Genomic DNA, 11,787 nt, shown 5'->3' on the forward strand with positions numbered 1-11,787 from the left:
ATCGATCAAAGGAAGACACCTGGAATGACCATGGCATTTTGTGACTATGGAGGACGTTAAAACACTCTGAAGATGGCAGAGCCGGAAATGGCAAGTCCACTGAAGTGATCACCATGCATGCCTCAGTGTTCAAGCAATTTAATAGCACTTTTTCTTTTTTAAATTTTATTTTATTGATTATGCCAACCTGGGTCTAAAAGGCCACACACCACAGCATTTTGCTTGTGATGCTCTGGAAAATGGACAACTTTAGCTAGAAAAGCCAGGCCCATGGTTGCCAGGGTCCATGGGTAGGGACAGAGATTGATTATGAAGTGGTCCATGGAGAGACTGGCAGGTGATAGAAATGTCCTGTCTCTCCACTGTGGTGGTGGTTGTGTGGCCGTATATGCTTGTGAGAACTCAAACACCTGTGCATGAAAAAGGCCTGGATTTTTACTGCATGTCTAGTAATCTCATTTACTCAATTCACCCAAATAAAAACAAACAAAAGACCCCTATCAAGAGAACTAAAGGATAAACTGCAACTCAGTGGAGCCCAACCATTTCATTAGAATATATATATACGTATGCGGTCTGTTCAGAAAAAGGCCAGCCATTGTTAGTATAACAAGAACAGTTTGTGTGACATTGATGTAACCTGGCAGCCTTCGATGTAAGTGGACTGGAATGCTCATGTGTGAATAATGACAACTTCACTGTACTAGTCTGTGGGGGCAGTAGATGCCATTGAGTGAGTGTGTGTACTGTGTGGCCATCACATTCAAAATGACTGAGCAAGTACAGCAAAAATCAGCATTCAGTTTTGCACGAAGCTTGGGCATTCCTCTGTGGAAACTACTTGGATGCTTCAGAAGGCTATGGGCAACTAGTGATTGGCAGCTTTATTGCACACACCAGCTCATGCATCATGTTTTGTGCAGTTTTTCTTTTGGTGAAACATCATATCAACCCAGGTGACTCAGCCCCACTTCAGCCCAGATTTGGTGCCCTGCAACTTCTGGCTTTTCCCCAAACTTTTTTTCTTTTAATATATTTTATTGATTATACTAATACAGTTGTCCCATTTCTTCCCCCTTTATTCCCCTCCACCCTGCATGCCCCCTTCTACCTGCATTTCCCTCTTTAGTTCATGTCTATGAGTCATACATATAAGTCCTTTGGTTTCTACTTTTTCTATGTGATTCTTAACCTCCCCCTGTTTATTTTCTACCTACCATTTATGCTACTTCTTCTCTGTACCTTTTCCTCCCTCACCCCTCCCACTCCCCCCCACTCCCTTACTGATAACCCTCCAAGTGATTTCCATTTCTGTGAGTCTATTACTGTTCTAGGTGTTTGCTTAGTTATTTTTCTTAGGTTCAGTTGTTAATAGCTGTGAGTTTATTGTCATTTTACTGTTCATACTTTTGATCTTTTTCTTAGATAAGCCCCTTTAACATTTCATATAATAAGGGCTTGGTGATGATGAACTCCTTGAATTTGACCTTATCTCAGAAGCACTTTATCTGCCCTTCCATTCTAAATGAAAGCTTTGCTGGATAGAGCAATCTTGGATGTAGGTCCTTGCCTTTCATGACTTGGAATACTTCTTTCCAGCCCCTTCTTGCCTGTAAGGTCTCTTTTGAGAAATCCGCTGACAGTCTGATGGGAACTCCTTTGTAGGTGACTGTCCCCTTATCCCTTGATGCTTCTAGGATTCTCTCCTTCATTTTAGTCTTGGCTAATGTAATTATGATGTGCCTTGGTGTGTTCCTTCTTGGGTTCAACTTCTTTGGGACTCTCTGTGCTTCCTGGACTTTCTGAAAGTGTATTTCCTTTGCCAGATTGAGGAAGTTCTGTTTCATTATTTGTTCAAATAAGTTTCCATTTTTTTGCTCTTGTTCTTCTTCTGGCATCCCTATGATTCAGATATTGGAATGTTTAAAGTTGTCCTGGAGGTTCTAAGCCTCTCCTCATTTTTTGAATTCTCATTTCTTCATTTTGTTCTGGTTGAATGTTTCTTCCTTCTGCTCCAAACCATTGATTTGAGTCCTGGTTTCCTTCCTATCACTGTTGTTTCCCTGCAGACTTTTCTTTATTTCACATAATGCAACCTTCATTGCTACCTGGGTCTTTTTTTATGCTATTGTAGTACCCAGCCAATTCCTGGAGCATCCTGATTACTAGTGTTTTGAACTTTGCATCTGATAGGCTGGCTATCTCTTTGTCGCTTAGTTGTATTTTTCCTGGAGCTTTCATCTGTTCTTTCATTTGGGACATTTTTTTTTGTCTTGGTGTGCCTGTTATGTAGTAAGGGATGGAGCCTTAAGTGTTTACCAGGGTGGGGCAACACACGTCAATGTGTTGTGATGCTCTATGTGGGGGAGGGGTCCAAGAGGGAACAATGCCGCTTGCTCTGCTCTCTGCTGGTTTTCAGTCACTTCCTCTACTACTCACTAGTAAATTGGGCCCTTCTGGTGCTGATTCCTGGGTGGGTGGGCTTGTGTACGTTCTAGGACACCGTGGGTCTCTCCAACAAACTCTCCTGTGAGGCTGGGAGTTTCTCCTACTGCTACAGCCTCAACACCCACAGGTGTTTTCAGTCAGAGGCTTTGAGGCTTTATTTCCCCATGGTAGAACTCTGGGTTGTGCAGTCTGTCTCACTTCCCAGTTGTTCCTCCTGGTTAAACTGCACGCAAATGTGGGACCACCCAGTCTGCAAGCCACCACATTCCTGGGTCCACCAGCTGCTGCCTTGCCCTGAGTCCTCTCTGCCTGGCTGCCCATCTCTGCCCCTCCTAATGGTCTGGATGAATGTTTCTTCTTTAAGTCCTTGTGTGTCAGACTTCCATGCAGTTCGATTTTCTGGCAGTTCTGGCTGTTTTTTTTTGTTTTTAAATTTGTTTCGGTCCTTGTTTTGGTTGTGTGAGGAGGCACACTGTGTCTACCTATGCCTCCATCTTGGCTGAAAGTCCCCTCTTTTCCCGAAACTTAAATCACCTTTTGAAAGGGAAGAGATTTCAGACCATTGATGAGATTCAGGAAAATACATGGGACAGCTGATGGCAATTAGGAGAGCTGTGGGAGGTTTCAAGGTTCCTACTCTGAAGGGGACTGAAGTGTCATTGTTTTATGTAGAATGTTTCTTGTATCTTGGATCTTCTTCACTAAATGTCTCTATTTTCCATAGTGTATGGCTGGATACCTTCTGGATAGACCTCGTATTACTAGAACAGCATGAAAAGTACATAATTGTTCTAGAGGGAAAAATAATTCACAATTTGTTTTGATTATTCAACAACAAAAAATTAAATCTCATCCTAGAAGTTAGACCCCTCAAATTTAAGTATCAATTTCACCATTAACTAGTTGACTGCATCCTTAAAAACTCCTAAATTGACTCAATTTCTCTTTCTTTATTTGTACAAATGCATGTAGCACAGCATGCCTCCTTCACAGGCAGGTTCTGATAAGCATTTGTTGTTTTATAAAAATATTTTTTAAATTTATTTTTAGAGAGAGGGGAAGGGATGGAGAAAGAGAGAGAAAACACTGCTGTGTGAGAGAAGCATCTATTGTTCCCAGCTGGGGATCAAACCTGCAACCCAGGCATGTGTCCCGACTGGGAATTGAACTGGTGACATCTCAGTTTGCAAGATAGCGCCCAAACAACTGAGCCACACCAGTTGGGGCCTGATAACCATTTAATGGGAGGACTTCTTTTAGGGCTTATGTTGAAGGAGCAGTGTTAGTTAATTTCACTTGTTTAGTTTGTTGTTTTCATTTACTGTTTTAGTTTGGTTTGAATAGTGCAAGTTCATGGCAACAAAATAAAGATTTAACTATATAGAAGGGTACGAAGGAGAAAGGGAAAGTTCCCTCATTCCTAAAAAGAAAACCCATTGTTCCTGGTGCATGAGGCACCCCTTTCCCTTAGGAAGTTGATCTTACTGCTGTCTCTGCCTCAGCCTCCAAGGTTCTCACTGCCCCCACAGGACCTGGCCCCAGTGACATGGAGGAGAGGGACCTGGCTGTTCTCCCACCCCAGCCACAGGAGAAGCAGAGGCCTCCCTCCCATATCCCCGAGCCATGTGGAGTTCCAACAGCGGCAGTACGGGGAGTTGGCCACTCAGATTGGCTTCTCTGAATCAGGTACACTGATTCATGGTACACTTACCTCAATAAAATGGTAAAAAATTAACAGGCAATGGAGAGAACCCCTACTGCCTGCCACAGCCACCATGTGACATCTTAGAGAGCCCAGGACTTGGACAGACATGTCCATTTCCAAGGCCTCATATTTATCTATTTGCTCAATCCTTAGGGCAGTTACTTTTGTCCCATTTGATAGATGAGGAGACCGAGGCATAAAGAGACAGAGTCAATTGCCAATTGCTGCTGTGCTATACTTGGACACTTGGTTTTGCTCCAGAGTCCATCAACTCACTTGGGGTGCTCAGTACCCCACACCCCCCTACTCTCTTGAACTCATCCTACTGTCAGACTGTGGTCCTGAAGCCACTGTGAGAGCCAGGACACCAGCCTCTGGGCTACTCCCCCAGCTCCCTGGGTGAAGCACAGAGCTGTCCAGCTTTGTGAGAGTGCCTGGCTCACACTAGGTGCTCCATGAATGTCAGCCAAATAAGTGAGTCGGTGATTCGGGGAGTGGAGTCTGTGCCTATCCAAAAAAATAAAATCAGGATTTTGGAGAGGTATCTGTGCTCCTATGTTTATTGCAGCTTATTCGCAATAGCCAAGACATAAAAACAGGCATGAGAAGAATAAAATCTTGCCATTTGTGACAGCATGAATGGACCTAGAGAGCATTATGCCAACTAAAATAATAAGACAAATACTCTTATATACGAAATCTGAAATAGCCAAACATAGAGTAGAATGGCAGTTGCCAGCATTGGGAGGAGGCAGAGAAGGCATTTTATTATTTTTTAAATTTTATTTATTTATTTTTACAGAGAGGGGAATGGAAGGAGAAAAAGTGGGAGAGAAACATCAATGTGTGGTTGCCTCTCATGTGTCCCTTACTGGGGGCCTGGCCTGCAACCCAAGCATGTGCCCTGCCTGGGAACCAAACCGGGGACGCTTTGCTTCATAGGTCTGTGCTCAATCCACAGAGCTACACCAGCCAGGGCCCAGAAAAGGCATTTTAGTTAAAGGGTAGTTTAAGTTTCTGTTGTACAAGATGTCAAAGTCCCAGAGGTCTACTACACAGCATAGTGCCTGTAGTGAATAATACTGCATTGTGTATTACCATTTGCTAAAAGGATAGACCTTATGTTCAGTGTCCTTATCACACTTATATGTCATTGTCGTCGTCATCATCATCAGAGAGGACACTTTGGGAGGTGATAAATGTGTTTCTGGCCTTGACGGTGATGGTTTCATGGTACACTTACCTCAATAAAATGGTTAAACATTAACAGGCAATGGAGAGAACCCCTACTGCCTGCCACAGCCACCATGTGACATCTTAGAGAGCCCAGGACCCCCTGTTCATTAGCTCTGGGGGGATCCGCATTGCATTCCTCTGTCCTTACAACACTCACACAGGTGCTGAACCTTCCCGCCCTGCTTCACCCATCCCACCATCTGGTGGCTGTCGAGAGAGGCCAGACTTCAGTGGCTGTATCCAGGCCCCACTTGGAGAACACTGTTCTCTTGGGCTGGAAAACCCATGAGATGTGAGTAACTGTCAGTTAGTCTCTGCCTTTGCCTGTGGTGCAATCTTGTTCAGTCCACGCTGAGACCACATCCTTCCTGACCTTGCTGGGCTGTAATAACTACAGTTCGCTAAGTTTCGTCTTAGACTATAAATTCACCAAGCTTCCTCTTGGGCTGTTCCTGATGCCAGCATCTGGGTGAGTCCAGTTCTGTGGAACAGGGTAGCCACATGGGCCTGGGGAGGAATAGGGAGAGTATTTCCAGGGCCAGAGCTTGCAAGGGATTTCTTCCGTCAGCCTCCTGTGTGTCTTTTAACACCATTTCTGGAATGTTCTTGTATTGTTATCATTATGCGGGCTCTATGTGCCTCTGTGGTATGGGGTGGGGACAGGAGCAGTGTCACAGCTTGTGTTCTGGACTCCTGCAGATTAGCCAAGTGGAGGGCTGAGATGGGCATCCTCACAAACTAAGAGACAGAAGAGGGAAGAGTCTGCGGTGGGGGAGTCCGGAGGAGAGCTGGAGTCCTGATGTGGATGGAGTGGTTGGTGAGCAAGTGGGTCTATGTGAAGATAAAACACTCCCTCACTCAAATACATAAGGGGGTGGACTTGGACAGACATGGGAGGTTAGAAGTGGAGAGGCAAGAGTGGAGCTAGAAGACAGAGTGATGAGCATGTTGGCGTGCACCAAATGGTGGGCACCATGAATTGCCATCTGGCCATTCCCTCTGTTGTTGTCTGTGGCTTTGGTGGATAAGCTTTTCTCAGCTCAGTAATATGAACGGATAGATCCCAAACAAAGTCATGTGTCCATCCCTCCATCCAAAACCTAGGAGATGTGAGAGAATGAAAGAGCTGATTTCTAGCCTTTGTGCAACTTGAAGTCTAATTAGGAAGCCTGAGTTGTTGAATATGATAATGAGTCTTCATGCGATAAAGTCTGGGAGAGCGTCTTTGCCTTTTAACTACTGTTTATTTTTTTCGATCGTTTCTGTTCCAATCTGGCTGAGGTAACTAGTTAAGTGGTGGAACCAATAGTCTCACACCTTTTCAGGCTGTGAAAAGCACGGGTTAGGGGCCTGAACTCAGAAACCAAGGAGTCTGGTCTCCATCCTGGCTTTGTCCCTTGCTGGCTTATCTCTCTGACTTGGTCTACACTTGCATCATGTAGTAGGTGAGGTGCTCATCCACCTCATGCAGGGGGCCTTGTGCAGGTGAGGGGGGAGGAAGCATCAGCCATGCCTAGCTCCTGAGACACTTTCAGTCAGTGTGACATACTCTAGTGATCACAATCACACATTTTACAGGACACATTAGAAAGATGTGTGTTCCTTGTTCCCCTGTGCACCCAAGTCCTGCCTCACTGCAGTCTCTCTCCTGCAGAGGGCTGTTGGAGGGCATCTAGGACTCTCCCCTTTCACCCATCTCTCCAGGATCATCACAGTTACTCACTTCCTGCTCTCCTCCTTTGTTCCCCAATCTCCTTTTCTGGGGCCAACAGAGAAACAAGGAACTGGAGTCTTTCAGTTGGAAGGAACTTAATAACCATTTTTTCTACTCTGTCATTTTATAGACAAGGAAACTAAAGTTGAGGGACAGTGACATGTTTGCCCAAGATTGTTGCCCAGTCAGCAGTGTCCTGGGACCCTCAGAGGTGACACCATGCAGTGTCCTGGGTACCCACTACCCTGCTGGTGTGACTGTCTCTGGGTTAATTATTATTTCTCCCACCAGGGATGTCTTCCTTCTTGGCTCAGGACACTCCTGAGTTGAGCCGAGAGAACAACTGTCTGATAGGCATTGGGCTCACTTTTCAGAACTGCAGATGAAGTTCACTACAGTTCAGTGATGTATTTCCTTTCAGTCTTCTGACTTTTTGATCATGTAGTTCTCTCTGAGGATAGACTTTGAAAGAGACTCTTTGTTGGGGTGGCTGGTGACGTGGGCTATGGAAGAATTCACAAAGAGAAGAAATGCAGAGAGCAAAGTTTTATTGACTTTCCCAGAGGGGAAAGGGGCTTGGTGTGGAGAGGTACACCAGCAGCAAAAAGTTAGCACTGTGGGCTTTTATTGGGTGATAAAGGGGGAGGGGGCTGCAGCTGGGTATTCATGGCGATTAGTTGTAAATCAGGAGGTTTCAGGCTGATCATGCAGGCTTCAGTTTGTTCTGCTGTTATCTTTGGGTTCGGGGTCTGGATGCTCTGGTCTGGCATGTCCTGTTTGTGTCAGTTTCAAAGCACCTGCATGGGGGATGCTTTTAGTATTCTCTCCAGTCCTGAGAATAGGAGCTCAGAGAAACAACAGTTAATTATGCCAGATGGGCTCAAGGAAGAGATAGCTAGCTCTGGTAAAGGGGGCCTGAAAGGGGCCTTTTTGTCCTTTTACTCTCCTTACCCATAGGCTGTTTCCACCCCCACTTCCCAGCTGGACCTATGCCCTAAGGCCCTGACCAGGGCTGCAGATAGGCATGGCAAGTGTCCGCTGCAAGCTGGCCCACTACCTGGAGGACCTGGAGGACATGGACTTGAAGAAATTCAAGATGCACTTAGAAGACTATCCCCCTCAGAAGGGCTGCACTGCGCTCCCCCGGGGCCAGACAGAGAAAGCAGACCCCGTGGATCTAGCCACCCTCATGATCGACTTCAATGGGGAGCAGAAGGCATGGGGCATGGCAGTCTGGATTTTTGCTGCGATCAACAGGAGAGACCTTTATGAGAAAGCCAAGAGGGATGAGCCAGAGTGGGGTGAGTACAAGGAAAAAAGAGTTTGTTTTAATTCGATAAGATATACATAACATAAAATTTACCATCTTAGCCATCGTTAAGTGTATGTTTCAGGAGTGTTCAACACATTCATGTTGCTATACAATCCATCACCAGAATGCTTTTCCACCTGGCAAAGCTCTGTCTCCACGAAACAACAATTCCCCAGCCCCTTCCCCCAACCCCTAGCACCCAACATCTACTCTTTGTCTCTCTATGAATTTGACTCCTCTAGGGACATCATGTAAGTGGAATCGTATAGGACTTGCCTTTTAGTGTGGCTGGCTTATTTCATTTAGCATAAAGTCTTCAATCTTCATTCATGTTGTCATATAGGACAAGATTTCATTCCTTTTTAAGTCAGAGTAATATTCCACGGTAAGTATATACCACATATTCTTTATATATTCACCTATCAGTGGACATTCAGGCTGCTTCTAGCTTTTCATTATTGTGAATAACGATGCTATGAACATGGGTGTACACATTTCTTTGAGACCCTGCTTTTAGTTCTTTTAGGTGTATGCCCAGAAGTGGAATTATTGAATTACATGGTAATTCTATGTTTCATTTTTTTTGAGGAACTGTTACACTGTTTTCCACAGTGACTGCACCATTTTACATTCCCACCAACAGTGCACTAAGGTTCTAATTTCTCCACATCCTTGCCAACACTCATTTTATGTATTGTTTTTTGTTGTTGTTGTTGTTGTAGCTTTCCTAGTTGGTGTGAGATGATATTGCAAAGGTGTTTGATTTGCATTTCCCTATTGACTGGAGATATGGAGTGCCTTTTCATGAGCTTCTTGGCCATTTATCTTTGAAGAAAAGTCTATTCAATCCCCTTTCCCGTGTTTTAATTGAGTTGCTTATTTTTTGTTGTTGGCTTGAAGAAGCTCTTTATATATTCTGGATACTAAGCCCCTATCAGACATATGATTTGCAAATAATTTCTCCCATTTCATCCATGTGTTGCCTTTTTACTCTGTTAATGGTAGCTTCCCCCCCCCAATTTTTTAAAATTTAATTATTTTTCAAGCACAGTTTTCTGTCTATTACTCCCATCCCATCCCACCCCCCGTGCTCCCCCGCTCCCTCCCATTTCCACCCTTCTCAGTTGTTGTCCATGTATCCTTTATATATGTTCTTTTAAATCCCTCCCCTATTTCCCCTGAAATTCCCTCCCCTTTCCCCTCTGGTCACTGTCAGCCTGTTCTCTATTTCATGTTAATGGTAGCTTTTGATGCATCAAAGTTGATGTGTTTGTTTTTAATCATTTCTTTTATTTTTCTCAGTTTCATTCTCTTTTTTCCTCTCATGATTGTGCTATGAGAAGGTGGAAGAAAGCAGTTTGCTTTTATCTAACTCCTTTAGAAACCCAGGTCAGGGTTCACATACTCCTAGGAAGCTTCCCTGATTAGTCCCACTTTATCTACATCTCTCCTGCATCTGAAACTTGCTGCAACTCTGCCTGCAGCTCCTTCTGTGTCTGCTCGCATGGCCCACCAGCTGGAACCTCTGGCACAGTCTGCCCACTTGCAGAGTGTGCAAAGTGTGTGAGAAGCCTCTCAGGATGCTCCTTTGGGAGTGTAGACAGGGCGGGAGCAGCTTGGTTTCCTCAACAAGGGAAGGGCACAAGGCGGTCTCAGAGAAATCTAGAAAGTCACAGACTGCTGGTGTTGAGCTAGTAGAAAGGGGGCATTTCAATGATGCAGCAGGTCAGAGGAAGCGAGGTGAGGTGGCGAAGCAACATGGGTGTGACAAGGAAGAGAAAACGCTGGAGAATGTGAGGAGGGTACATAGCAGTGGGTGTTACAAAGTGCATGTGATGACACAATTGTAATCACATGTTTAGTAACCAAATTCAAGTGAATCCTACTTGCAGTTTTTATGGATTTTGATAATTTCTCACAAGAACCCCATGAGGCCAGCACTTTCAAATGAATTTTCCATTTTATTGCACTAAATGCAATATGCCAGCCTCACGGAAACAACGATATGATTCATGTATAAGAGACACACAGAGGAGTCAAGTTCGCAGACACAGAAAGAGGTTGTTGCAAGGGCTCCAGGGAGAGGGGAGTGGAAAACCATTATTCAATGGGCACAGATTTTTAGTTTTTGCAAGAATCCTGAAATTGGCTGCCTAGCAATGTGAAGTGAGCCTGTAAGAAATGCTTGTTGCCCAGGGCTGTGTCCTCATCAGGGCCTAGGCCAGGTGAATCTGTGGCCCAAGCCTGGCTCATAACCACTGGGACATCTTGGCTCCCACATGTGGTTTTTGAGGTGGAAGGATTATGACCAGGGTCAGAACTTTTTTGGGGGTGGGAAGAGTGGCTAGAGTCAGGCTTTAGGTAAGAGGTAAGCTGTGGTTTTGCTTTGAGTTAATGCGGATTTTGTTTTGTGACCAGGCTACCAGTAGCATTTGCCCTCAGGACAAGGAGAGGTCTATTAGCACTCCCTCCTGCGCCCATGGGCTCCTGCCCACCCACAGGCATCTACCCTGCGTGCTTCCCCTGGTGCCTTGCTCTCACTCTACTGTGTCTAAGTTTCTCCTGGGAAACGCCTCTTTGAAATGCGTCATTTAGTCACTGTTCAGATCTGTGATTCCCAACTGCAGGTGCAGGTTGGAGTTCAAGAATATAATGGTGCCTGAAAAAGAGTCATGGGAGTGAAGCCATGGATACAGTATTTTTAAAGCTTCATAGGTGAATCTAAAGGCAGCCAGAATTCTATACCACCAAGTTAGACACAAACCACATTGGTAACTCTCCCTCTTGAAGACCCAGAATGTGGGTACAATGGATTTCAGGCATTTGGGGTCAGGGAAGGGTGATCCTGCTGGCCCTTGGCCACCTTGGGGATACTGGTGAGCATGAAGAGACCCCCACACCAGACCACTGGGGGTAGGGGAGACAGCCACAGACACGCGAGGAACAGAGAAACCTGCTGCTGCACATGTGTACTGGTTGCTTTCTGGGCCTGGGAGGGAGATTCAGAGACTGGATTCTGTGGGCACATGATGCTTAGAGGGTGGATCAGTGCCCTGGCTTTGAAGTTAGGACCACGGGCATGTCCCCTGGCCAGCACACCTGCTGCCTGCAACTCTGAGCTGTGTTTTGGTTTGACTGATGTCCTGGCAGGGGCCTTTGACTTGTGCCTGGTGTGGGGTCTCAGTGACATCATCCTAGTCAGGAGTCCTAGTTTTTGACAGTTGGCATGTTTTTCCTTTGTTTTCAGATAGTGCCCAGGTGTCTGTGGTATGCCGGGAAGACAGCCTTGAAGAGGAATGGATGGGCCTACTGGGGTACCTTTCCAGAATCTCTATTTGCAAAAAAAAGAAAGGTAACCATGGGGGTGGTGTT

General features: G+C 45.3%; 1 protein-coding gene across 1 annotated transcript in view; it reads left to right on the forward strand.

The window, feature by feature from the left end:
• The first annotated feature begins 5,780 nt into the window (after nt 1–5,780).
• NLRP3 (NLR family pyrin domain containing 3) overlaps nt 5,781–11,787 on the forward strand; it is a 44,125-nt gene continuing 38,118 nt past the window's right edge. Inside the window, exons 1-3 of the mRNA XM_037038683.1 lie at nt 5,781–5,858; nt 8,085–8,404; nt 11,663–11,767. Of these exons, the coding sequence (XP_036894578.1) occupies nt 8,128–8,404; nt 11,663–11,767 (382 nt within the window). The 5' untranslated portion in view covers nt 5,781–5,858; nt 8,085–8,127. The remainder of the gene's footprint in view (nt 5,859–8,084; nt 8,405–11,662; nt 11,768–11,787) is intronic.

This window comes from Sturnira hondurensis, unplaced genomic scaffold (genome assembly GCF_014824575.4).
Source record: "Sturnira hondurensis isolate 20B ecotype Veracruz unplaced genomic scaffold, ASM1482457v3 Scaffold0024805, whole genome shotgun sequence".
NCBI lineage: Eukaryota > Metazoa > Chordata > Mammalia > Chiroptera > Phyllostomidae > Sturnira > Sturnira hondurensis.